Source organism: Artibeus jamaicensis, unplaced genomic scaffold (assembly GCF_021234435.1).
Source record: "Artibeus jamaicensis isolate MK-2021 breed Jamaican fruit bat unplaced genomic scaffold, CSHL_Jam_final contig_233, whole genome shotgun sequence".
Lineage (NCBI taxonomy): Eukaryota > Metazoa > Chordata > Mammalia > Chiroptera > Phyllostomidae > Artibeus > Artibeus jamaicensis.
This window is the reverse complement of record NW_026521486.1, coordinates 69,929,299-69,957,040: the sequence shown is the minus strand read 5'-3', so window position 1 is coordinate 69,957,040 and position 27,742 is coordinate 69,929,299. Positions and strand designations below refer to the sequence as shown.

General features: G+C 41.1%; 1 protein-coding gene and 1 long non-coding RNA gene across 3 annotated transcripts in view; one reads left to right on the top strand and one right to left on the bottom strand.

Annotated features, from left to right (window-relative positions):
* Positions 1–9,198, bottom strand: part of GLIPR1 (GLI pathogenesis related 1) — a 22,287-nt gene extending 13,089 nt beyond the window's left edge. The window contains exons 1-3 of one of the 2 annotated variants that reach the window (XM_037144711.2): positions 8,901–9,198; positions 7,661–7,709; positions 7,464–7,546 (exon numbers count right to left, since the gene is read on the bottom strand). In XM_037144711.2, coding sequence (XP_037000606.2) covers positions 7,464–7,546; positions 7,661–7,709; positions 8,901–9,074 — 306 coding nt within the window. In that variant the 5' untranslated portion in view covers positions 9,075–9,198. Of the gene's footprint in view, positions 1–7,463; positions 7,710–8,900 lie in introns of both variants that reach the window. The other variant, XM_037144712.2, reaches the window with a different exon arrangement.
* Positions 335–27,742, top strand: LOC119048895 (uncharacterized). The gene is made up of 3 exons (XR_005082410.2): positions 335–506; positions 25,525–25,675; positions 26,051–27,742. It is a non-coding gene; the product is annotated as an uncharacterized LOC119048895 (long non-coding RNA).

Sequence of the window (27,742 nt, the reverse complement as noted above, 5' to 3'; positions counted from 1 at the left end):
CATAACTTTTTTCAGAACTTTGTAACAAGAACGGTGCTCAGTGTGGGGGGGTGCAAAGGCAAATGGGTTGGAACCAAGACAGGAAACCATTACCTAGGGCTTTGACGCGGAAGGGAGAAGCAGAGGTTGAAAGGGAGTGCAGAGCACGGCCTTCCCCGGTTAGGGAAGGAGAGCTGAAGCTGTCGGGAGCCGGTCTGGGAGCCAGAAGTGTGCCGGCCCAGGGCAACATCCCTGTGAACCCAACTGAGACCCAGAACTGAGACAGGGCCCTGTGGCTGCAGGAAGAGATCAAGTTTACTTGAAATAGTACCAAGTGAGAGAAGACGGGGCTGAGGATGGAATCTGAGCTTAACAGCGGGGGCTCAGGGAGGGGCGGAGCTAGCAGGGGGTTGGCAAAGGCTTAGGGAGGCAGGGCTGTTCTGTGTGTCCGAAGCCTCGGTCTGCCAGAGGGGAAGGAGCTGGGGAGGCAGCTGTGGTCTCCCACAGAGGAGCAGTGCTCCCCTTTGGTAAGGACAGCCCGCCCTGTTTCCCCTTCCCCCTTTCACATCTCACACCCGGGAATCCCTGCAGGGAACTCCAGGTAACCAAGAAGCTTAGGCTTCTATTTCTTTGAGAGAACCTAGCTTTATGGCCATGAATTCTCAGGTTTGGTCTTTGTGCTTTTACTTTCACTTTCCAGTCATTTTTGTATTTATTTAGTTTTTTTAAAAGTGTTTGCTCACTGCATCTCAAAGTGATTTCACCTGGGTTGTATTTAAAATGCAGATTTCTGGACACATCTCAGACCCACTAACTGACTGACTGAATGAATGAATGAGGGAATGATTGAGAGTCACTAGAATTGTCCTTGAACTCTGTGTTTCCGCTCTGGTGATTCTTATTTATGCTAACTGGGTTCACTGTTGTCTCTAACCCTTTTCCTACCAATTTAGTTCATTTTGTATTTTTTTACCCTTTGGTCTTTGAGAACTTTCTTCAATATTGTATCTCACATATTCTTAATCTTTGCCCTCCCCCTACCTTTAATTCTTTATGCTCTTCTTCTTCTACTTTCTTATATATTTCTTCTCTTTTTTTCCAAAAATGTGCAAGTATTAATATTCAATTTGTGTTTTAGTTGATCTCTCTTTTTAGAAGTCAGGTTGTAATAGACATACAGTAAAATCCATCTGGTTTATGTTTACAGTTCAATGAATTTTGTCAAAAGCATATAGCTGTGTAGCCTTATTCATATTCCATGAATATGGTGATGGAAACTAGAACATTTCCATTACCCCCAAAAGTTCCCTTATGCCTCTTTGTAGTCAGCACCACCCCACCCCCAGCCCCTGGAAATCACTAACTTGTTTTTTATCTTTGTAATGTTGCCTTTTCCAGAATGTTATACAAATATGATTAGTTTAATTGTAGCCTTTGAATCTGGTTTCTTTCATTTAGCATAAGCCTTTGGAGATTCATTCATGTTGTTGAATCCATCAGTAGCCTGTCCTTTTCATTGCTGAGTAATAGTTATTGCATGGATGTACCACAGTTAATGTATCCATTCAAGCTGGTCTCTGTAAAGCTTTATGCACATTCAGATTCTGGGTTAAATTTGTGAGCAACAGAGTCTGAGTTCCTCAGACTCAACATTCTGGCTCACCCACTGAGTGTCACCCACCTTGGTCTTACTTAGCCTCCTGGTCTGTTCAGTGAGGGTAATGCCAACTCCACAGGCTTATTTTGACATTTTAAATGGGCTAATAAGGAAATGCTGAGAACAGCTTCTGGAACATAGTGAGCACTCAGCAAATGCCCATGTTTAATTCTCTTAAATTTTTTTCCGTTTTAAAATTTTTGAAATTTTTTTAATCAGGCAGATTACTATTATATGTTTCTTTATTTCATTTAATATGGTAAACAAAAAACATAATTATAAATAAATAAGAGCTACTCAGTGAGAATTTAGCCAGTGCCAGGGCAATGTTAAATGCTTTACATGTGACATCATGTTTAACCTCATAACAAGTCAAGAAATACATACTGCCCTGACTTTCGTGGGTGAATATTGGAACCTAATTCTATTGGTGAGGAAGTAATGTGAGGACAGTTCACCCCCCCCCCCAGCATGCCTTCAGCGTGCTTTCTGTTCCAGCAGAACCAGGAATGACTCTCTATGCCTTACTAATAAAAAACACTGCATTTGAGGAACTCAGTGGGGCTGACACAGGTCTTTCCCTTCTAGCTAAGAAGGCCTTCCCACCTTCTTCCCCCTTCAATCTCAGCATGAGTCCATCTGGCTCATTATCAAAAGTAGGGTGAGCTTGCAGTATATAATAAGTCAGCTAGAAAAACTGTGAAACATTCACATTTTCTTTGGTTCTGTGAGAGTGTAAAAAAAAAATTTTTTTCCAAGAGGATTTGGTTGGGGTGGGGCGGGGTATATATAAAAAAAACATGAGAGGCTTCTGGACAAGATGGAGGCATAGGTGGAAACACTGTGCCTCCTCATACAACCAAGTTTAAAGACAACAAAGTTTTAGTAACAAAAATGCAACCAAAACAGACAGAAAATTGAACTGTATGGAAGTCTGACAACAATGAACCATTCAGCCAGATCAATAAGAGGGGCGGAGTCAGCAGCTGGCGGAGCAGGGTCACACAGGAAAAAGTGTCTGGACTGACCCAGGAGCACAGGCAGCGGTTGGCAGATCCCGGGCATGGGGTGGCAACGGGTGGACCCAGTGAGGGCACAAGGTGGCTGGGTGACCACTGTCACACACATTCGTGCACAGATAAACCAGGTGAAGGAGCGAGCATTGAGACAGACCACGCAGGCTAGGGCCCCAGCAATGGAAATTAAAGCCTAAAAACACCAACTGGAAACCCTTTCGGGGTCAAGGTGCTGGGAGAAGCTCCCAGGCTCACAGAGAGTTTGTTGGAGAGACCCACAGGGTCCTGGAGGGGGCACAGGCCCATACACCCTGGAGCTGGCACCACGGGGGCCTGGTTTGCTTTCGGGAAGCAGCAGAGGGGACCGAGGGGACCGAAAGCCGAGAGAGAGCAGAACAAATGCCATTTCCCCTTTCTGACCCCGCCCCCACATACAGCGTCACAACCCAGCCAGTGGGTTGCCCTGCCCTGGTGAACATCTAAGGCTCAGCCTCTCATACATTATAGGCGTGAACAGACCAAAACATTATGGCTCAAGAAAAACAGCTCAAAGCCCCAAAGCCAATAATTCTAAGTGACCAAGAGATAGCCAACCTGTCAGATGCACAGTTCAAAACACTGGTGATCAGGATGCTCACAGAACTGGTTGATTTTAGTCACAAATTAGAGGAATAAATGAAGGCTTCACTAAGTGAAATTAAGCAAAATGTACAGGGAAACAATAGTGATGAGATGGAAACTGAGACTCAAATCAATCAAGTGGACCAGAAGGAAGAAAAAAATGACCAAACAGAAAAGAAGGAAGAAACAAGAATTCAAAAACATGAGAGGCTTAGGAACCTCCAGGACATCTTTAAACGTTCCAACATCCGAATTATAGGGGTGCCAGAAGGGGAAGAGGAAGAACAACAAGTGGAAAACTTATTTGAACAAATAATAAAAGAGAACTTCCCCAATCTGGCAAAGGCAATAGACTTCCAGGAAATCCAGGAAGCTCAGAGAGTCTCAAAGAAGTTGGACCCAAGAAGGAACACACTAAGGCACACCATAATTACATTAGCCAAGATTAAAATGAAGGAGAGAATTCTAGAAGCAGCAAGAGCTAAGGGGACAGTCACCTACAAAGGAGTTCCCATCAGACTGTCAGCAGATTTCTCAAAAGAGACCTTACAGGCAAGAAGGGGCTGGAAAGAAGTATTCCAAGTCATGAAATCCAAAGACCTACAACCAAGATTGCTCTATCCAGCAAAGCTTTCTTTTAGAATGAAAGGACAAAGTGCTTCTCAAATAAGGTCAAATTCAAGGAGTTCATCATCACCAAGCCCTTATTATATGAAATGTTAAAGGGACTTATCTAAAAAAGAAGAAGATAAAAATATGAACAGTGGAAGGACAGCAAACTCACAGTTATTAACAACCACACCTAAAACAAAAATGAAGAGGACAGCTAGATAAGAAGCAGCACCATAGAAATGAAGATCACATGGAGGGTTAGCAACAGGGGAGTGGGAGAAGGAGAAGCAGGGAGAAGGTACAGAAAATAAGTAGCATAGGTGGTAGGTAGAAAATAGATAGGGAGGAAGGGTAAGAATAGTATGGGAAATATAGAATCTAAAGAACTTGTGACACAGGGACATAAACTAGAGGGGGGAAATGGTGGGAGAGGGGTGTGCAGGGTGGAAGGGAATGAAGGGGGGAATGGGACAACTGTAATGGCATAATCAATAAAATATATTAAAAAGGAAAAAAACAAAAAATAAAAATATAAAGTTAACTATTTCCAAGGTTGAAAAAAAAAAATAAATAAATAGAAACAAACATGAGACCAGTAGCGCCTTCTAGTGGGTATCTTCAGCACTAGTAAACCTAAACTGCAACCATGTTGAAGTAAAATTATTCCCAAACTTTACAAAGCTGAACTAAACAACAAAATATATAATTTTATATTTTAGTGGCAACAAAATATATAAATACTCTTCCATATTAATATGCCAAAATTCTTCCACAATACGAATCATCTCTAGTGAAGACAGAACGAAAGTGTTAACATTTTAAGAAGTACCACACCTTTGTGAGGTAATGATGGATCTGAACCTGTCGTCTTTATACAACCACCCCTCACAGGCCAAAATCTGAAAATCACTTGCTTTTCGTTAATAGAAGATGACAATAAGTGTGAGATTCCAATACCCACTTGAGGTAGTTTCCAGCATGAATTTAAAATGGCAAGTCTTGAATCTCCCAGTTTTATGCAAGCAGACCCTTCTTCCAATACAACTGTTGGGACACCAGTTCACAGAAGTGGTGTAATCTTTGTTCAGTGCAAACTAAATACTCTCACCTTGCTAGATAATTTACATATGTTGTATTATTTAATCTTTACAACACACTTGGTATCTGAATCCAGCTCTTCTTACTGACTAAATGACATTGGGAAAATGATTTCTTAACCATTCTGAGGCTGTTTATTTATAGATGGAGAACAGTGCCTTTCTTACAGGTCTGTGATAAGAATTAAATGAGGTTTTAAACATAAAGAGCTAAGCACCATGCTTATTTAAAAAGTAATTGCTGGTGGCGCATCTTCCCAGACCCAGGGGGTACTGGGCATGTTCCCCATAACGAGGTCCGTCTGTTGAAGTGGGGGTAGATTGTCTCTTAAGGAGGATGGGTTAGGGTCACTCGGCTTGGGCTCTCATACTTGCATGTGAGGAAGTGGATTTTAGGAAATGAGTTTTCTCATGTCTAATGAGTAAACATTAGCCCTCCCTCTCCCCACTGGATGTAAGGGGAAGTAAGCTCAGCTCACTTTGGGAGGGCCATTTCTAAAATCTCAGGCCTGTATGACATAGAATCAAGTGTGGCTTCATGGAATTACACACATGGAGTGTCTTAACTTGCATGGTTTAAGTCTTTTGTCCATTTGACAGCCTTTTGAGCTCTACCTATTTGGTGCGCTAAGCAACTAGCCACCCTGCTGAAGTACTATCCTAATTTTACACATGGTACGTCTTCTACACCTTGTTAATTTTGCCTGGCATTGCCTTCCCTTTCCTCTTCATTTGACCAACTCTCAGTTTTCAAGAACCGACTCCTTTGTTTCCTGCCGTGTGAACAACTCCTATGGCTCCATATCTCCCTTTGGCCGGATAAGTTGTGCTGTCACCTTTGCTCATATGGTACTTTGTCAGTTTCTCCAAACTGTGCTAGCCATGCATTATAACATGTCCATTTACATGTATGTCTCTCCCAAACAGTCAACTGCTAACGGTCAGGGCCATCCCCAGCTCTGTCCCTCAGTCCCTGGCTCACCCCTGCATTCCCCTCACTCCTACTCCTCTGTGACTATATTCAATACAGTGTTACCACAGAAGAGATCTCCGGTTCTATGTTTTAGGACTCTGCACTAATACACATGACCAGTGCCTTAGTGCATGGTGCAGGGGAGAAGCTTCAACACTGCCTGAATCAGAGTCAGCATCCTCAAACTGACCGTTTCTCAGGATTTAAACACTAGAATGTATAATGTTAGCAGGTACTACTGTAACAGGCAATCTGGGTTTCACTTTCTTGTCCTCTTGGACTTATGGGAACTCAACAAAATTTATTTTCTGGTTAATTTTATTGGTAAACATAAACCAGAATTGATGGCTTATGGGATAAATCTAGGGGAACCTTATTTAAATTTCCAAGATACAGACTAATGTTACTGATGGCTTCATAATTCCTCCTTGCTTACAATCATTTTGAGATGAAAGTTTCAGTGGAATGAGTCCTGTCTTTCTCATCAAAATAATCTCTTGTAACTTTGCCAAACTCATCTTACCTGTAATATTAGCAGTGAAGTCAAAGGCTTTATAAGGCTGAACTGTATTGAGAGTTTTTCTAATAACATTTGCTCTTTAAAAACACCTACTGTGCCAAGTTAACTGCCTTGTTAAGAATGTTTTTGCCATTGTACCTCATTTCAACGCATTCTTGTGCATTCAAACCAGTGAAACATAGATTGAGTAACTTTAGTTATTGGTTTAACAAAGAATGCTAGGAAATAAAAGTTAAAAAAAAACAACGAAACAAAATGCATTCAGGATAGGAAGGTAGCCTACCAAGAAGACTTCAGAAAATGCTTCCTGAGGATTTCTTTCCATAATTTGTCAACCCGAGTTAAGGTTCAAAAGCTAAAACAAGCTTAGGTAAAAAAAAAATTCTCAGTGGGAAGCTCTGGGTTGGTTTTGGGGCTGGTATCATCAATTTTGGGGGAAGAAAAGCCACATCGTGGTATGTACAGGGTCAGATGTCGGCCTCTCTGTGGGGGCGTGACTGTGGGTTTCTTTTCTCTTTTTGTGGTACTGGGTAGGTTCTCGACCCATTTTTGGAAGAATAAGAGGATATGAAAGCATCGATTCTTATTGATACTTCTGTCTGGGAGGCTTATTTCTCCCAATTTTATAGTTTCAAAATAACTCCCTCAAATTTTATAGAGCACTCACACTTGAAAACCCACTCAGAATGTCCTTTGATTGCTCACAAATGGAATAAAGGCCCACAGGAAGAGAGCAGGTATCAAAACTATTCAAAACCTTGGTGGGCCTCACATTTTACCTATGTCTACTTAACTAAACTCTTCAACTGCTATTTTATTTGGTATTACAGTCTGTTCCACTTATTTATTTTCAAGAGTAAGCCTGTAATCCCGACTCTTGCATTTTTACAGATGTACTAGCTTCCTGTATATTTTCTCAACACTAGGCTCTGGTGTTCTCCTCACTCATGAAAAGACCGTTTCAAGACAATATAGGGAAGATTCTTACCTGTGTGTAATGGCCACAGACCTTCCTGCATTTCCGAGTCGTGAAGTCATAGTATTGAACTTCATTGTACCAGCTTGTGACAGCTGAAGACACAGAAAATATGCTGAGAGTCCCAGTCCAGATGTTTTCTCCCAGAGAAGTGAAATTTGAGTGCAGCTTGTGGGGTGGCCCCAGCCGTGCATTATGGGCAAACTTACAGTTTCTTGCCCATGCTTTTGCAATCCGGGCTAGTTCTGGGTCCCAAGTCTGTAAAAATAAATATTAAGCAGCAAGAAGGTCAAGAGTGGAACCTGTCTGGTATCCAACAATACAACTAGAATGAGCCAAGTGGGAACTTGGGGAATGTGGGTGATGACAAGAACAGTGAAGGCACCACTGCACAAGGGTCCTTTACCTAAGCGGGTCTTCAAGTAATGACCAGGGCTAGGAGGAAACATGATCATCTGGTTCTGTGCATTTTAAAATCTAGGTGATTAATACAGACCAACATTTCATTGAGGGTCTATTATAGGTTTTCCTCATTCCCTGAAAGTAGAGCACACTGTGAAACCTTTAGTAAGCCAGACTGTGGACAGCGAAAAAACAGTGAATTCAGGACACATCTTGTTCATGGATGCAGAAAGTAAATTGATCTGAAAAACAGATGTTCACAGACACGGATCAAAGCGAGACAGCTGGATGCAGAGAGACTGAGGGTGGTTCCGGGAAGGAGCTCAGGACGCTCTCGCTGCTGGGGTGTGGCTGCCTCTACAAAGGCTGTGAGCAAACACTGAGCATTACTTTTGCATTTCACTGTTTTCCCCCATGAAGGCAAACACCCTCTCCAAGTTTCTTTCAGTTGGCGAAAACAGGTACAAATGTAGGTCTTTCATAAAAGCCAAGTGGCATACGGAGAAGTTTTGAAAAGCGAGGGATACCTACCTGTGTGTGCAAAATACTGTGTGCCGTTTCCCACATTTTATCAGATTTAACAATCATGACACCTCACATCTCAAGAAGCTCAGAAATGTTAAAAACCAGCTCACGGCCACAGAACTGGGACTCAGACCCAAACCTAAGTGAATCAAAGCTTTATCTTTCCCCCAGACTCTGCTGTCTTCCTGAGAAAATCAGTACTCTGCCGGCAAACAGAAAGTAGGCTTAGAGACAATACAAACAAAAAACCCTCCCAAAAATTAAAGGGAAGAAAAGGACAAAAAGAGGAGGGCAAGCCTGTCCACGGCCAGAGGAGCAGGAGTGTGCAAAACCAGAAAGGCAATGTACTTGCTGAGGTGCCGATAGAGCTACACAGGTCTGCTTTGATCACAGACAGTCAATTCACTGAGCACATAAATCACGATGAAAAAAATCCCTCAGGGTCACCAGGGATTTGCCTCCCAAATCAGTATGCACGCGTTTGTTTCTGACTTATGCCACAGACACTGATAGTTTGCTTACCATGTATAGCATATCACTGGCTCTTGGCTTCACCTCTGATCGAAACTTGTTATGCATATGAACACAGTCTTTGATAAATGCTTCATTGTCGATATCTGGCAAACTATTTGTTGAATAGGAATAACTGGAGACTACAGAAGCCACCCAGGCTGTCAGAGCCAGGGTGACCCGCATGGCCAGTTGGTCACTCTGACGTGAAGTCCAGGGGCTGGAATTCGGAGCCGCTGCAGGTTCTGAGTGTGCTTCCTTGTCTCTGTTTTACAAAGCGCAGCCGACTGCAGCTTTAAGAAAGTGGAACTTGAATGACAAGATTACAGAAATGGGCTTTTCCATATATGGTTTCCTGCTTTTAATCTGTTTTCAATGGTTCTCAGTGACACAGCACCTATTACAACACAAGATTTTTTTGCGGCTTAGTCCGAGTTTTGGGGAAATCTCCAGAAATAACAGTTTCGGTTTTTACAGAGGTTCTGCTGGTTAAATAAAAACATATCTTTTACTTCTAGAAATGCCTTGCAAAAATGCTTTTTAAAACTTTGTTTTTTGGACTCATCAGCACACAGTGGTTGAAATATCTAGTTAACATCATAACTTGACCTAGATATGTCCTTTTAAATACATGGCGAGCTTTCTTATTTCTTGGGGGAGAAATGGTGTAAATCCCTTATTCCCCTATAAATTCCTCTCTGATTAGAATCTATAAATATTTAGGCTCCAAAAGCCTCTAGGCACCGCTCCTTGAGGGTGCTGATGGGTGGGTGGGAATGGACAAAGATAAAGGTTCCAAAGAGGGAGAAAGACTATTGTATTTATCAACTGAACAACAAGCACATCACTGTTACATTGTCTGTGTGACAATACTTCACACAATAATAACTTGAGATAAACCCGCTTTAGGTGTATATGAGTTAACTCTAATTCACGCTCTAGGAACAATGAACTCTGAAGCACCGTAATCAGAAATCCTCACTCCAAAGGTGATTTTAGCACTTCAGGGATGGTTGTGGAGATGGACATTAGAGTTAGTTAATTAGATCCAGGAATGATTTCCTCTGGCAGAATGAGCAGTATTCAAGATGGATGGTTTGAAGGAAAATTGAGCATGCCTCCTGCCATTGCAAAAATCAGGTGTGGAGAAGCAGCCCAGCACAGCTCTCTAGAGCCCTGTCCAGAGGCAGGCCCCTATCCCCAGCCTTGACCCCCACCCCCTCGCCCCACCCCGACTTCAGAACGGGTGTCACCAGAGCCTCCTTACAGTGGTGTGGTTGGGGTGTCAGAGGACAGAGCAGGGCAGTTTTTGTAACTGTTTGCTAATGAATGTTTAGACCATTAGTGGCCTTTGTCCAGGACTTGCTTTCATAGTAGCATACCTTCAAATATTGGGGTTGTGGGGAAGAGCAAAGTAGCCCTTGGGTAACCCCTCCCACCGCATCAGGCACCCCTTTTTATGAAAAGAACATGGTGATGGAGGCCATGCTAGTCTGGGTCGGGATGACAAGCACCAGCCTGGGTTTTGGTCGTATTCATTATCTCGCTGTGCTCCCGAGACATATGTATTTTCTCTACAATTGATGATACTGAGACAAAGAAGGTTACATAACTGGACCAAGAGCGTGGCACCAGGAAGATGTTAACATAGGGTCTGTCTGATTGCAGATCCTCTTTCTGGTTGTTACGCACACAAGTTCTTTAAGTGGTCTGGGATCAAATCAAGACCGAAGTGCTGGCTGCAGGACTTGGGACTTTTCGCTGCTCTGGGCCTTTTCTTCCTTATCTGTAAAATTGGGATACCAATATTGTGGTACCTCCTCATTGGATGGATAAATTATTTGTAAGAGAAATCCTAGGAAGTGCCCTGACACACAGCAAGTACCATACATATTAACTATTATTATTACTTCCCTTTAAATATCCTAGTTATAAGTATGCACGTTTCACAAGTACATTTAACATCGAACATTTTTATATATTATAGCAGTACATTTAGATAAGCTAAATGTTTGGAAAAAAATATATCAGGACTCCATAAAAAGTATTGCTGTAGCTTTACAATGGATTTTGATGCAGATTATGTCACACATGCAGAGTTGTGTTTATTAAATAAGGACATGATTTTGTGCTATTTTCTATGCTGCCTTTTCTCTCCACTTACCATCATTTCATAGGTATGTTTTTGGTCCCTACAACACTTCGTAAACATTTTGAGGGGTGCACAACGCTTCCTCAGATTCATGCATCATAGTTTACATAACCAATTATTGTTGCATATTCAGATTTTTTTCAATTTTTCTTTACTATAGATAATGCTGCTGTGGATATCTTTATACATAAAGCATAGTCCACATTTAGTAGAATTGGTTCCTAGAAAGAGAATTACTGGATAATAAGGTGTAAGTGTTTTGGAGATCTCAAGTATAGAGTGTCCAATTACTCTCTTAGGAAGTGTACTAACACTTCTACGTCATCACGTGGGCACTGGGCCCATGTTGTTATTTTGAACATCAGATCCATGTGTATACATGTATTAGGTATCAGTTATCATCCAAGAACCGGGCCCGACACTGGTTAAGGCAGTTAAGATGGATTTCATTCAGAAATGATTGCAGTAGGGGAAAAGAGACCTCAGCATAAACTGTGCTCAGTTCTGAATACAATAGACAGCTAGGGATTTATAACCAAGGAGTAGAGTTGGAGTGAGGGAAAAATGGGTGGATGGAAAAATTACTCGGAGCAGGCCCGAGTGATCAGATGTTGAGGGTGGGGGTTAGGAGTTTGGTCAGATATTGAGAGTGATCAGATAGCAAGGCTGGGAGAGAATTTCTCTAAACTGACTTGGCAGGATTTTCACTGGCAGAGGTCTATGCAGATTTGGCTTGGCTGGAGAGGCAGCCAGACCAAGGCCTCGTCCAGAACAGGGCTTCAAGAAATCTGACTAAACTTTGGTCAAAGGGAATGTTTTGTCCATATCCATATTTAAGTCCTTCTCTTCTCTTCCTTTACATTCTAGATTTTAGTTTATCACTTTTTAACTTTAGCTGACCTCAAGGCACAGGCTTTCCAAAGAAGCCACGGTGGAACTTCTAAATTCTGCCTTTGATTTGTGGGATGGTATAACGAGAGAGACAGCACCCAAACCAAATTTACAAACCCTGGGATCGACTCTGCTTACACTTCAACAGAGTAGTGACTTTTTAAAAATAGGAAGTTAAAGATAATGTCACAATCAGAACTGAGGAGCATACATTTCTAAACTCTTAAACATTGCTACGCTTGTCCTTCTACAAATAATTCTGGAAATTTTCTTTAGCCTAGATATGTTTCATAGGAAAATATTTATTGAAGGTTCACATGCTCTTGTTGCCTTTCTTAATTTGATAAGGGCCCAAATACGAGTCAGCTCAGTTTCGGCATAAAATCTGCCTGGAGTTCCCTTTTCTGATTCTCTGTGGAGTCCTGGTGCTCTGGTCCGAGCGAGGCAAACGAGAAGTTCTCGCCACGCTCTCGGTTCCTTCAGGGCCTCTCTGCTGGGTTGAGACGAGAGAATGACTCATGGACTTCCGCGGTTACTCTAGCGGCCACGCAGTAGCTGGGCAAAGATCTCTGCACAAATTGCAAATTGTGTTCAGGAAAGTCAGCTTTCGTGTGGAGAGAGAACATGTGTGCAGTTGCCAATAGTAACATAGTTTCACCTTCTGCCCTTTAGCTTCTACCCTGCCCAAGAATGAGGAAGTTTCATAGTTGTATGGTGGACTGCTCCACTGACTCAAGGAGGGCAGCTTTCTTCTGCCTTTCACATGACAGAATGGCCTTGTCCTTTTCATTTCATGGTGTCCCACGGTCCAGCATGTGCGCAGTTAATGTTTACTTCATTGTGATCCTAGAGAGTATGTATTACAGAGAAGCCTTTTTGATGAGGAAATTGAGGGCCAGCATTAAGTAATTTGTTCAAGTTCACACAGTTAGTAAAGGGAAGCAGTGAATTAAACTCAGGGTTATCTCTCTTCTTTGTACCGATGACTCACACATCTTGTTGTGCAGTCGAATATCCACCCTATAGCAATCCATCTGTGTTTTAAGCAGCCCCCTTGGGTATGGCCAAAGTTTGAGAACCGTACTCTGGTTCTGCTCACTCTCTCAGCCCATCGCCCCCGCACTCCAGCCATATTTTCATTATCTTGCTTAGGTACCAATAATCAAAAAAATCATAAGCACGTTCACACCAGTATCTTTAATACTCTCACTCTTGAGATTTCCCTGTGAACTAGTTCAGCCCAACCTACACCAAAAAATGTTTTTCTCGTTTCTATTAAGTAGGACTTCAGAAAACAGAACAATTGTGCTGATGGGCATCGTAGTTTGTTGTTGCTCAGCGACTCTTAGATCAGACCCCCTTTTATTTTGAGCAATGGCTTATCCAACACTTTTGCAATTCTCCAGCTGCCTACTTACCCCGCGATCTTGTTTCCTACAGGGTTCAAATGCCAGGTTTTCCTGCAACTTAGTGTTTTTGTTCTTTTTGATCCAGTTTATCACTTCTTTCTCTGTCAAACTCCTATTCATCATGTAAGGTCCATCTCAAATATTGCCTCTTCTGTGTTGCATTTACTTTTTCCTTTTATTTTTTTACTTTTTATTTTTATGCTTTTTTATTAAATACCTTTGAATTTTATTGGTGTTCCAATACAGTTTTCTGCCTTTCCCCCATCCCTCCCCACCACAGAAGCCACCCCCACCTTCCTTGGTTTTGTCTATTTGTCCTTTATACTTGTTCCTGTAAATCCTTCACCATTTTCCCCCGTTATCCCATCCCCTCTCTCCTCTGGTTACTGTCAGTTTGTTCTTAATTTCAATGTTTTTGGTTATATTTTGCTTGTTTGTTTGTTTTGTTGATTAGGTTCTAGTTAAAGGTGAGATCGTATGGTATTTGTCCCTCACCGCCTGGTTTATTTCACTTAGCATAATGCTCTCCAGATCCATCCGAGCTGTCGCAAAGGGTGGGAGCATTTTCTGACTCCCCTAAGAATCCCCCTTCCTCTGTGCCCCCTTGTTTCCTTTCCTTCCCATTGAACTGTGAGGCAGAACAGTCTGTTTTCATATCACCTCTTAATGCCTCTCCTGTCTTCCTCAGCTCAGGCTGCTCTAACAACACATCATGGACTGGGTAGTTTAATCAAGAGAACTTCATTGCCCAGCTTCTAGAGCAGGGGTGTCTCACTTTCACCGGGGGCCATATCAGCCTTGTAGTTGCCTTCAAAGGGCCAAATGGAATTTCAACTCCTTAACAGTTAAGGAGTAGTTACATTTATATAGTCCTAAAATTATTCCAGCCCTTTGAAGGCAACTGCAAGACTGATGTGGCCCCCAGTGAAAATGAGTTTGACACTCCTGATCTAGAGACAAAGGACGTCCCCTCTGCTGGCAGCTGGTTGACTCATTTCCTGGTGAGGTCCTCTTCCGGACTGGCAGAGGGCTGCCTTCACGGGCTTCGTCATTGTATGGTAAAGAGAGACTGGCTGGTCTCTTCCTTTTCTTGTAAGGAAACTAATCCCATCATGGGGGCTCCCCCTTCAGGACCTCATCTAAATCTAATTACTTCCCAAAGGCCTCACCTCCTAACACCATCACAGCTGCAACACATGAATTTGGAAAAGACACAAACACACAGTCAATATACCATTGGAATCAGAATCCCCATCTCAACTCGTGTTACAGAAACACGAGGCTACTTGGGTAACATGTGCTGTAGAGTTGAGGCACTTGCAAGAAAGAGCTCAGTTTTTAAACCTGTGCTGTCTGGTGTCATAGCCGCTAGCTACACGAGCTACTGAGCACTGGAAAGGTGACTAGTTGAAATGGGAAAGTGCGCTAAGTGTAAAATACACACTGAATTTTAGACGTGGTATGAAGCAAAGGATGCATAACATCTCCTCAATACTCTTAATATTGATTCCATGTTCAAGTGGTAGTATTTTAGATATATTGGATTAAATATGATTTATTATAAAAACAAATTTCACATTTATTAATAAAATGAATTTATTATAAAAATAAATTTCAATTTTACTATAGTAAAAAATAAATTTCTTTTTACTTTTTAAGGTAGCTATGACAAAATTTAAAATAACATGTGTGATTTACATTATATTTCTATTAGTGATGTTTTAAATAAATAATGATGTTTAGTATGAGTATAATGACTAATAGAAGTATGTATTGATAGAGTTTAGGAATATTTTCAACTAGGGACTTTATGTATAAATATGTACTTAAAAGTATATTTTGGTTTTTTTATAATTCTCCAAACTTTATAACTTCAAATTTTTTATTAATATGAGATTAGGATTTGAAAGAAGTTGTTAGTAATGTCATTATTAGATGATTTTATAGATTCTCTCCTAACATATTCTTGTATAACAATGAAAATATAAGGCATCTGCATTATTCAAGTATTCCTGTCCAAGTCACCACATTACACGGGGGTATATGGCAGCTATAGCAGTCATTACACAAAAACAAAAACATTTGTTAATGAATCTACATGGAATTACTTGCAATCCAAACACTTCTATTCCCTGATCACTAACCCTCCTCAGTCCTTGTGGGGAGAGATGCCATCTCTGCAGTTCTTTGCTAACTTCACAATACTCTCCACCTCTTACAATATAAGGCAGCGCAATAGAACAAATCCACTGCAGCCTGAGACTGGAATTCTTGCAAAAAGATTTAGGATTTTAGAAATTGATTAAAAAGCTGTTGACACAATGTTGACTACAATTAAACTGGTTAATATTTGAAGGAGAACAAATATACAAAGTAATGACTCCATTAGTCTTCAAAAGGAGGATGATGTAAATGTCAAACTATTACAAGCAATCTTGGGAAAATTGATTAAGAACTCTGATTATATGTAAATAACCCTCTTTACTTTGAAAGTCAAATGTGAAGTGAAATTTGCAGTTTTGTGTTACCACATAACTTTTAAAAAATTTATGCCAATCCCCTCAATGAACCGATCAACACTAATTTTATTCTTTTCTGTTTCTAAGAATTAGTTTTAGTTGTACATCTCAGTTGAACATTTGTTAAATATGAAAAAGAAAATTTCCAAATTTTTATTTCTTTGTTTTTTAAAAACCCATTAAATTTTTTTTTACATTTTATTTTGACAATTTTCTTCTCCTTTAAATTATAATTTACTTTCAACAGTCCTTTTCTGATACCAGTTATCCTAAGATCATTGTGATGGCTAAATTTAAAAAATATTATAAATTCAAACAAGATAAATGTACTTTCTAAATCAATAAAAATGAAGAAATGAGTAAGTATTAACAGGTTCATGCTCATGTTTATGAGGTGTTTACATCATATTGAACAACTTGAGTTGGTCATTCATGAGTGGAACGTGTCAGGCACCTGAGCATAACTCAGGTATTTATAGGTAGAAACACAGAGTATAAATGGGCAAAGAGATAATGTAGCCCATATAATCTCACAGCATTGAGACTTAATGTTTACACCATTCAATTTAGTTACACATTTTCAGCCTAGTAAATGTTTCACTCCTAAGAAGGAAATGCTTTCGACTGGATCAACCTAAAGGAAGTGGTGGTTTCAACAACAGTTTTGCTGTTTCCTTTGAACATTTTAGCTGTCAGCTTGCTGCCCCACCCCATTGCCCAGCATGTTCTGTAGGCTGTGGTTTGGGGGCAGTTGTGTTTCTATAAGATTATTTGTATTTTAAATTATGCATAGGTAGATCTTTAATATAAGTAAAATTTAAGGAACAGAAAATGTCTTTAAAAGCTGTAGCCTTGACCACTGCTTGGGAGTGGACTGCCTCCCTTCGTCGCTGGCCCAGAGGTCTCGCTCTCTCTCAGCGTCTCTGAAACCACGACTGACTGTGCTGTTAACTTGTGAGCAGGACACAGTGGCAGGCCTTTCACAGTTGTTGACGTGAGGATCTTCAGATTCTCTCTTTATCCTCACGTTGGTTTTCGAAGTGGACTCATTTAAGAATGTGCTCATTCCACCTAGCTTGTTGAATCTATTGACAAAAATGTGTCTCTTACATTCACTTATTATTCTTTTAGTTTCTCTAAGACCCCTGGTAGTTTCCCTTATTTTTAATATTGAATTTTTTTATTTTCTCTCTTTTTTCTTGGCCAGGGGTGTCCAACCTGTCACCCATGGCTGCATGCAGCCCAGGATGGCCATGAAGAGGGCCCAACACAAAATCATAAATTTACTTAAAACATTATATTTTTGTGTGCATGATTATGTGTCACAATATATTTAATGTGTGGCCCAAGGCAACTCCTCTTCTTCCAGTGCAGCACAGGGACACCAGGAGTTTGGACTCCCCTGGTAGCCACAGACAAGATTCACTAGGGCTTCCAGTTTTGCGGAAGGTTAAAATCTTAGGCCAAAGTCAGAGTTAGGACAGTTGAACCAGGAAGAGACAAAGGATTGAGAACAAGCCAGACAGATCAGAAATCAAACAGGAAATTTGCCAATGGGCTCTGTCGAAGGTAATTGATATCTAAGCTTAAAGTCAGCAGAGATGAAGCCAAACAGACATGTGAACAAATGAGTTGGGACTGATAGTCCTTTTGTGAGGCAGACATCTGTCACCAATGAGACTGCAGCTTGCAATTTCACTAATAAATATGGAAATGTAGAAGGTAATACTTTTATAAATAAAAGTACAAAAACAAAATGAACAAGAAAAATAGAATTAAAAATATATACTATAGGGGTGGGCAAGAGTAGGTTTACAATTATGAGTATGTGAAACAGGGTTTATTCTTGTATTGATATTATTTGGACACCGGCCCGTAGTGTCCGCGTCATTACGGATGAAATGAGACATTCACATGGACTTCCTAGTCCTGTGCAGGAAGAGGGCGGGCATGGCTTTTCTCTCAAGGGGAGCAAAAGACCTGACCCTTGCTGGGACCAGCCGTCATTGGGTTTCTCAGCACATTACCTGATGGTAGTTGTTTACTAAGCACAGGTTGCTTTAGGTGGTTACCTTTTACAGAAAACAAAGGGGCCAATGCCGCTAATCACATTACAGAAGAGGGATATTTGCAAGTGAAAAGGGCAAAAGTGGTTGAACAGGTTACACTGGTCCTAGGAAGGTTTAGCTTGGATTTTAGGAAGTTGCTTTGAAGTAAATGTTTGCCATGGGGGGCTGGGCCCATGCCTTGCAGAATGGTCTCATACATTTATTAATTATTGTATTTTTATTATTAACCTGTGTTTGCCCACTCCTGCATTTGTTATGTTTAGAAAAAGGATGCTATCTTCTTGTTCTGAGCTATACAGGTATGCTAATACTAAATCACTAATAAATATAGTTGACTTTCAGAGGTTTGTGTGAGAGACCCAGAACCAGTCCATTAAAATAGCTGCTTCATTTTGAGTTTCATTCTCTTGAGCTTGTTTTTGAAGCAAGAGAAGGTGCTTGGTTGCAATCTATATATATAAAATATGTATAGTGAGTTAACTATAATGGGTATAATTTTCTGAATAGTAAGTAGTCCAAAAGTACAACAGCAATGCAGTGTCAGTATTTCCAGCCCTGCCAATTTTCCTGCTCCATCATCCTTAGCAGATGGTTTTTTCATTCATTCTTCTATGGTCACAAGACAGCTGCTGCATCTGTGGCTTCACATCTATACTCCAAGTGTTACCGAACAGAGTTCGGGATGGAGGGCAATATTTGGCCCACCCAGGAATGCCAAATACTACTACAGAACAACAGGGCCCCCTCCCAAGGACAGTGTACTAATACCTACTGGGCTCGTCTGCCCGCCACCAGAGGAAAGACATCTCTCAATGCCAGAGATTTGTGAAAAGGAAAGGAAAGGTTTATTTAAAGCTGTACAGACTTAAAGTAGTGACCCGATGTCCCCATAAAAATATCAAGGTACTTTAAGATAACCACAGATGCCCACAGCGCTCCCTTCCCCCCTGCCCTAATTCGGGGTACTGTATCTAAGGAAAAGAAGCAAATGTCCGAGTTTCCAGGCCACTGGCACCGTCAGCTGTGTCGCCATCCAGGCAGGATCTCTAATTACTCCAAAGTCATGTGGCACCTTCTCATGGTCCACTGGCAAAGTGTTCTTTCACCCTTCTTCCAGGCAAAGTCTCTCCTGCTTCCCAGGCCACGTGGCCAAAGGGAGCATCCCAAAGCCACCTGGGCCTCTTCTACCAAAGCTGCAGGGGTCCGCACTCTGCCAAAAGCACGTGTCTTTCTCTTCACCTGGCTGCAGGGGGGAACCTTACTCTGCTAAAACCACATGGCTCTCTCCCCAACGGCTTCCATGTCTGGGTTTAAATCCCACACCAGTCTTCCTTTGCAGCCCCATTTCCAACTCCTCCTACAATCAGTTACACCTGCCAGTATCTCTATACTATTATTACAAGTTTACTGGGCTGCCATTGTGAGTCTGGGCAGGTGAGGCCCCATGGTGTGGAACCAATCAACTCCAAGCTCTCATGTAGGCACTGTAACCGGGGTGGGGTGGGAACCAGCCCCCAGTTATATCCTGGGTAGAAGTCACTTCCTTCTCCCTGGTTCAAAGCATGGCCACAGCTATTTAATATATCTATGCAGCCAGTTAAAGGTTATAGATATGTTAAATGACCATTCCAGAGGTTAGCTGCAAAACTGTTGCTATGCAAAACAGCTCTCAATGGCCCTGCTCCATTTGTCCATTCCCCCAGTTGACACCTGGGAGGGGGGTTGAGGACATCTTAATATTTCCTGGACCCCATCCCAAATCCTTTTCTGAGGCCCCCCTCTTGGCTGCACCCTGTTACACAAGCACAAAGGAGGAGGAGAGAAAGGATGGTGTCTGTATCAGACTGGGGATACAGTGGTTAACTTCGGCTTTGTGTAGGGAGCAGAAAAATACGAGTGACCCGGGGAGAAGTTATTCAGAGAAATCTCAGCATCCCCAGCCAAGGAGCCTGTGATGGATTGGGTTGAATTGCTCCAAAAGATACGTGGATGTCCTAAACCCTTGTACCTCAGACTGACATTTGGAAATGGGGTCTTAACAGATGTAATCAAATTAGGATGGATAGTTAGGATGATGTCTAATCCAGTATGATTAGTGCCCTTATAGGAAGTGAGGACGAGATGCAGAGAGGAGAATGCCGTGTGAAGACACAGACACAGGGAGAGAAAGAAGACCCTGTCAGGGGGTAAGCAGAGATTGGAGTGACACTGCCACAAGCCAAGGAATGCCAGGTCTGTTGAAGCTGAGGAGGAAAGGAAGCTTCATCTTTTAGAGGCTTCAGTGGAATGTGGCCCAGCCAGCACCTTGATTTTGGACTTCTAGCCTCCAGAAATGTGAGATAATACATTTTGCTAGTTTCAAGCCACCAGTTTGTTGTACTATGTTGCAGTAGCCCTAGGAAACCAATGCAGTATTTAACTCAGATTTGGGAGATGCTAATTCCTGAGTGCCAGAACTAGAGAGAACAATAGTAAAGTAGAGCCACTTGGAGGAAGGTTTTCTCGGGAAGGTCATCCTGGGTGGGTAACAAAATAGGCATTATAAAGGAATCTGAAGTAACAGTGGTAAAGAAATAATTAAAACCCAATATTGAGGATTTTAGAACAAAATAAGCTTTTGAATCATTATATTTATAAAATATACTATTTTTCATTGCTTTAAAATTTTAAAATTTAACAATTCACTAGACTACATCTTACTAAACCTGCAATTTTAATCTTTTTTTAATGAGTGGGAATTATGCAATGAATGTTTAGTAAAGTTAATGTTATAATTTCATTTATTAGAATATAAATGATAAATTTAGCATTAAAATAGGTACAGATTAATTTTTATGCAAAAGTTCCTTTGGCATTAAATAACTATTAATTGATGCCATTAGAATTTATTTAAGCCCAAATAATTATGTATAAATTGTACAACTGTTAAGTTGGAGTAAAATGTGTGTGTGCTTCCATGACCGAGTGGTCATACAAGGATGTATTATGACAAGGGAGCAGTTGGAAGAGCAAGGAATGTGGGGAAGAAGGACTCAAAGAAGAAACAGAAAAAATAGTGGAAGAAAATAAGAAGCTAAAATCAGTGTTCCACAGAGGAAAACAACTGAGGAATAAATGACTACACAAATCAATTGAATAAATATGAAGCTAATTTTCTGAACTGGAAAATTGCACTGAAAAGTGTCAATTTTTGCTGATTTTAAAATTAGTGCCCCTAAGTTCACATCAAAGATTTAAGGAAGTTTCCAACCCAGGTGCTGGATCAAAGCCCTCCCCAGGTATAGAGTCCTTTGCCATAAAAATATTAACATTATATTTTATAACTGTGTTGATATAAAGATGAATATAATCCAGTCTGGATTCATTATTATATACATCATCATCATCATCATCATCATCATTATTATTTCATTTTTCTTCTGATTTTAAAAGAAATTAAAATTAATTAAGCCAGGTTTGTGGGTCCCTAAAAGTATAATAGGCCCTGGGTAAGTGGGCCCTAAATAAAAGCCCTGGACCCATGGAAAGAGCAGCCGGAGTGACAGCTCAAAACCAAAAGGGGATGGAAGATGGTCCCGCGGGACTGACCAGTGAGCCAAGTGGAAGGGACTCAGAACCAGCTGTCTCTGCACTTTTCTCCTATCAACAGGTCCCCCAAACTTCTAAAACGTACCAAGTCCTAGACTTTGTTATCCCCAGTTTATGGGGTATGTGGGAATGGGGCAGAAAGGAAGAACTGTCTCGCTTGTCCCCACTGAGTTAGAACTGAGCTCCAGCAGCCGGGAACCTCCTTCTGAGCACAGAGATCAGTAGCCACTGTCATTCATGCAGTGTGTTAGAAGGAACACAGATATCCAATAAAAGGAGGCAGGTCGTGTAGACACATTCACACAGTAGAGATTCTTGTAGCTATCCAAGAGGATTTAGATTATATTGTATTAGTATGAGACAAGAACACAGGATATAACGAGACTTGGTTCCACACAGGCATTGTTGGTCAGTAAGCCCAGTCCCATCAGCGGAAAAACAGGATGGGCCTGAGGACCATTCCCGGGTGCCACGTCCTTTTCCAACTATGTCGTCGGCCAAGGTCTGGGCATGGAAAGAAGGAGTTCAAGGAATCCATCTTTATGGAAGAGAATGTGGCATACAAAGGGGGCAGTAATTTTGGGGGGGGGGTTGCTCTTAGTACCTCCCTTGCTGATGTTATTCATGGTCTTATATCGCACCCTGATTCCCATAGGAACAGGCCATGAGGAGAAAGAGGCTTGAAATGAGTCAGTGATTAACTTTGAGGAAAATTCTGAAGAGACAACTAGTTCTCCCCAGACTATTGAATCATGCCCCAAAATTATATAAACAAGGTATTTATAAACCTGAGTAAGAAATTATCCCTGACTGTTCCCAAAGAAGAACTTATGTGATCAGAAGGTGGTGGGATTGTTAGACACCTGTATTTCAGGTTCATTGATTTGCATAATTCCAATGAAGTTGTACAAAATAATTTCTTGACCAGAGAATAAAATCCCCTCTAATGAAATAGCCTCTGAATGTCTAAAAGTTGTTGGAGTAACAGCCCCTCCTTTACCTTGAATAGGAATATATATCAATTAGAATTAGACAGGCAAAGAAATGAGAGAAGCTGGTTAGCTATTACAAACTAAGCTCGTAGAAACAATTACCAGGGGGTCAGAGTCCATAGTACATCGAGAAACATTTTAGACAGAAAAGATAGATAGCTGAGTTAGACATCACAAAGGCCTTATAATAAATTTCCCATAACCTCTACTCAATCTAGCCTATCCTTTTGCCCCATGACAAATTCTGAGAACTTCAATAAACGATAAGACATTCAAACTCTCTACATACAGCTATTTCTAATTGTCTGATTTAAAAGATCCGGGTAGAAAATTTCCTGCTTCGCCTGACCGCAAATGTTAATCACTACCCAAAACGAAAATACAAAAACCTGCTTGTACTTGCACTAAACGGAACAGAGCGTCACCGTCCTCTGCGTGCTGTTGTCGTCCATCTCCCATCGCCGACACTTTACCCACCTTTCAGGAACCCCTGGACCCGGCTGCGGCCGGACCTCGGCCCCCGGGGGTGTCTCAGTACACAAGGTCGGCTGATGGCCTGCCATGTCACTGCTGTCCCAGAGCGAGTCAGGGTTTGGTCTCCCTTAAACTGTATACCCATAACCCCCAGGCATCACCTAACTAGGGACACGTGATGCAGTCATTCCTAGTATTATCAATAGTTCTTCTGTGTGCCTATGGGGCTCAGTGGTGTATAGACCCACTGTCTCAAAGCTAAGTTCAGATTTCCACGTTCACAAAGCTTCTGCCCTTCTCACTCTGCCAGGATCCAGAAACAGCAAGTCTTCACGGCTCCCATTTCACTGTTATTGTTATTATTATTTATTATTATTACATGTCCGATTCCTAAAAATCAGTTTTCTTTTTTATTCTGGCTGATACCTCCTAAACTAATTGTCATTGTACCATGTTATATCAAGATTAGACCTTTTGCATAGGATTTAGAAACCATCTAAAAAAGCAGTGACATTTTCCTTATGCACAAAATGCAGCCATTTATGTAAAGTAAGCCATTTTCAGATCCTTTTTAGGATCTAGGTATACATGTCAATATCTTGATAGATTCCAAAGCATGCATTCAGCTTTGCATTTCTGTTAATAGTCTGGCTGGCTGTTTTGTCACGTAAATTTTTCCCTGAGTTCTTAGTAAAAAATCTTGACATTTATTAAATACCCTGTTATTCTCACTTCTATTTCCAAATTACAACTATCTTACTAGGCGTTGGCCATACCCCCCAGGTTCATTCATTATTGCCATACAGGATAGCATTTTGTCCACGTCCACAGCAATGGATTCAGAATGATTCGCTCAGTGATGGAATGTTTTTTCAGGATCTTCCCTTAAAGGGTGCAGACCTAAATGGTAAGCATGCAAGAGCTCATTCTCTTGTTCTGTACTCTCCTTTAAAGTGCCAACAAAGGGTTGCCTAATTCTCCTACCACTTATCTTTGTCTCCCTCTGTATCTTTCCCTTTCACTACCAGAGAAGACGGCCTTGAGATACATTCCCATAGTGAGCAGCAAATACGGCATGACCACAGCCTCCCCTCTGCTCATTTCAACTTACATCCAGCCTGCATTCTGTGGAGTTTCTCTCCTCCTGGCCATGAGATTCTACAAGCATCGGATGTGCTTATTCATGAGAAGCAGGGTTGATCCAGCCCATCAATCTTATTGATGAAATTCTAGCAGTCATATTTGTATGACAAATCACAGATTACTGGAATTTTAATGTTCCTATCTTGGAGACATATAACCGAATCTCTGTTTTTAAAATAATGACTAGAATAAAAATTGTCTAAAAATTACTTGGGTGATTATGATATGAGTTACGTCCTTTATCACTACTTCTTTATTGCCAATCCTGTCTCTTAGAAACAATTCAGCTGATTATCTACCTTTAATTAGACTTTAGCACGAGTTGAAGCACATTCTTTTAATCTGGAACATTACTCCTTATTGCTCTCTCTATTACCCCATATTTTGTCTAGTAATTGCTTTAAGTGTCCATTTTAATTTCATTTATTCCTCTGCTTTGTGGTTGATGTGAATTGCTGGAAGTGTGGACGAGAAAGGGTTCTGAAGAAAGTAACCTGACAGGGTGATCTGATTATAAGTTTCTAACTGGGCAGGTTGTGGTGAGTGGCCACACCCATGCACATTACTTCTTTATGTTAACCATTAACCTATGTTGACCTTCTTTACTTCTTTAGTAAACCATTTACTTGCTTTGCCCAAAGCAAGCCCTGTCCATTGTTTTTATTAAACATACCTTGAAATGAGCACAACTCCCTCAAGAAAACACGTCTTGTTAACTAACCTGTAACCCAATTCCGCCTTACTTTTTTTCCATTCTCATGTAAACTTCCATTCATTCCCTCTTTGATTTCAAGTGTATAAAAGAAAAGAAACTGCAAAATCATTACTCTCCCAAGCATTTAAGGTCTTGCATCCCAGAAATTGTTGTCAGTTTTGGCTCAAATACTTTTGCAAAAATTATTTACAAGTTTGGTTGCTCTTACACTGACAACAGGATCATTTCATTCCTTGTCCCTCCCATCCAGTACTGTCTGTGCTATACAATGCTGTGCCCTGATCGGTTGATATATAAATTGGGTCTGTATTTGTGAATGGTTTCTTGCTTTGTCTTCTGTAAAGCTTCAGTCACAAACTCAAAACAAAAAAAAATCGTCAATGCCAGAGAAAACCTAGTTATAACTCGCTGTTCCTGTGGGTGATGAGCCATGTAACCTTGGGATCTGTTTATTGACTACAGTGTCTTTGGCTAATTACAAATTGGACAATCCCAAGAAACAAGAGCAGTTTCTGGAGACATGTCTATTGACACTGAGTTTACAGCCCCAGCACAAGGGGCTCAGCTCAGGAACCTAGCACCAGCAAAGCTTACACAAATACAGTGGTGGCTTGGTACTCGTCATTAATTCATTCCGACAAGTTGCAAGCAAGTGATGATTGATGAGGCATTTTCTCCTGCAAGGTGGTGTTGTGACTCATACAAGTTCTAGCAAGTGTGACCAGTGGCAAGAAAGCACCACCAGTGGCAAGAAAGCACTGAGTGCGGAAACATTTTGTTTTTGTCAAAATGCGACTAGTACCCGGTTTGACGAGTTCTGAAGCCAAGTCCCGAGGTATGACTGCAAATGTACTTCATTCTCTTAGTCATCTAGCACTTTCCTTCTCTGAATGTGACTGATGAGTATCAACATGACTAATCCATATTTTTAGATTAAAAGGCTCATGGCTTTTTCTTTAAGTCCAGCTTCCAAATTTTGGCAGTTTAACTTTGATTCCCTGTGTCCCACCTGCTGAAACAAATGAGTGGTAATTGACAGACTCCTATGTGTTATCTATCTATCTATCTATCTATCTATCTATCTATCTATCTATCATCTATCTGTCTATCTATCTATATCTCATATACTTATCCCAGTGGGGGTTAATGCTAGTCATGTTGTATCTAACTGTCCATTTTGCTAATATACTTCTTTTTTTTCTTTTACTAGAAACTTTCTAAGTCCCAGCCAAGATGGAGGTGTCGGTAGAAACCCTTTACTTCCTTGCACAACCAAAAGGAGGATAGCAACCAATCTAAAATCAATAAACAACCAGAAGTGCCAGAAAATCAAACTGCATGGAACTCTGAGAACGATGGGATTAAAAGAAACAGCCAAACAGAGTGACCAGACCAGTAAGGCAGCGGTCGGAGAGAAACCATGGCACAGCAGTGGACTGTGGGTTGGGCTGGCTGTGGTGAGGCAGGGGGCTGTGTGGGCACGGCTGACTTATGGGGAAGCAGACTCAGAGTGGGCTGTGGACTACGGTGGTTGCCATGGCAGGAGAAACTCCCAGTCTCACATGAGAGTTCATTGAAAAGTGCACTAGAGATGAGCAGGTGAGTTGCACTGTTGCCCCTCGGGCCCCTTCCCCACAGGCAGAGCTGCAGCGCAGCAAGGAGGGTTGCCCTGCTTGGGTGACTGCTGAAGGCCCTGCCCATTACAACTTATAACTTCACAGCGGCCCCTAACAAAGATATATGGCCAAAATGAAGGAACAGTGCAAAACTTCAGAAAGAGAGCTAAACGATGAGGGGATAGCCAACTGATCTGATGGAGAATTTAAAGCCCTGGTAATCTAAATGCTCAAAGAACTGATTAAGCTTGGTCAAAAAATGAAACAACAAATGAAAGATACCCAAAATGAAATAAAGCAAAATATTCAGGGAACCAACAGTGGCAGGAAGGAAACCAAGATTCAAATCAACAATTTGAAACAAAAGGAAGAAATAAACATTCAACTAGAACAGAATGAAGAAACAAGTATTCAAAAAAAGTGAAGCAAGACTCTTCAACCTCTTTGACAACTTGAAATCTTCCAATATCCAAATTATAGGGGTGCCGGAAGGAGAAAAACAGCAGCATGAAATTGAAAACTTATTTGAATAAATAATGAAGGAAAACTTCTCCAATCTGGCAAAGGAAATAGACTTCCAGGAAGTCCAGAAACCCTAGAGTGCCCAATGAAGTTGGACCCAAAGAGGAACACACCCAGGCACATCATCATTAAGTTACCTAAGATTAAAGATAAGGAGAGAATATTAAAAGCAGCAAGAGGAAAGGAAATAGTTACCTACAAAGGAGTACTCATTTTGCTATCAGCTGATTTCTCAAAAGAAACCTTACAGGCAAGAAGGGGCTGGAGAGAAGTATTTGAAGTCAGGAAAGGCAAGGACCCACATCCAAGATGACTCTATCCAGCAAAGCTATCATTTAGAATGGAAGGGCAGACAAAGTGCTTCCCAGATAAGGCCAAGTTAAAGGAGTTCATCATCGGCAGGTCATTATTATATGAAATGTTAAAGAAACTTACCTAAGAAAAGGAAGATAAAAAATATGAACAGTAAAATGAGAACTCACAACTATCAATAAATGAACCCCAAAAAATAAAAGAAAGAAAAACAACAAAAATTAAAACTAAGCAAATAAGCAGAACAGGAACAGAATCAGAGAAATGGCTATCATACAGAGGGGATTCAGTGGAGAGGGGGAAGGGAGGAATGGGGAGAAAAGGTACAGGGAAGAAGAAGCATAATTGGTAGGCATTCAATAGATAGGGAGTGGTCAAAAACTGTGTAGGAAACAGAACTCAAAGAACTTATATGTACAACCCACGGACATGAGTTAACAGCAGTGGGGAAG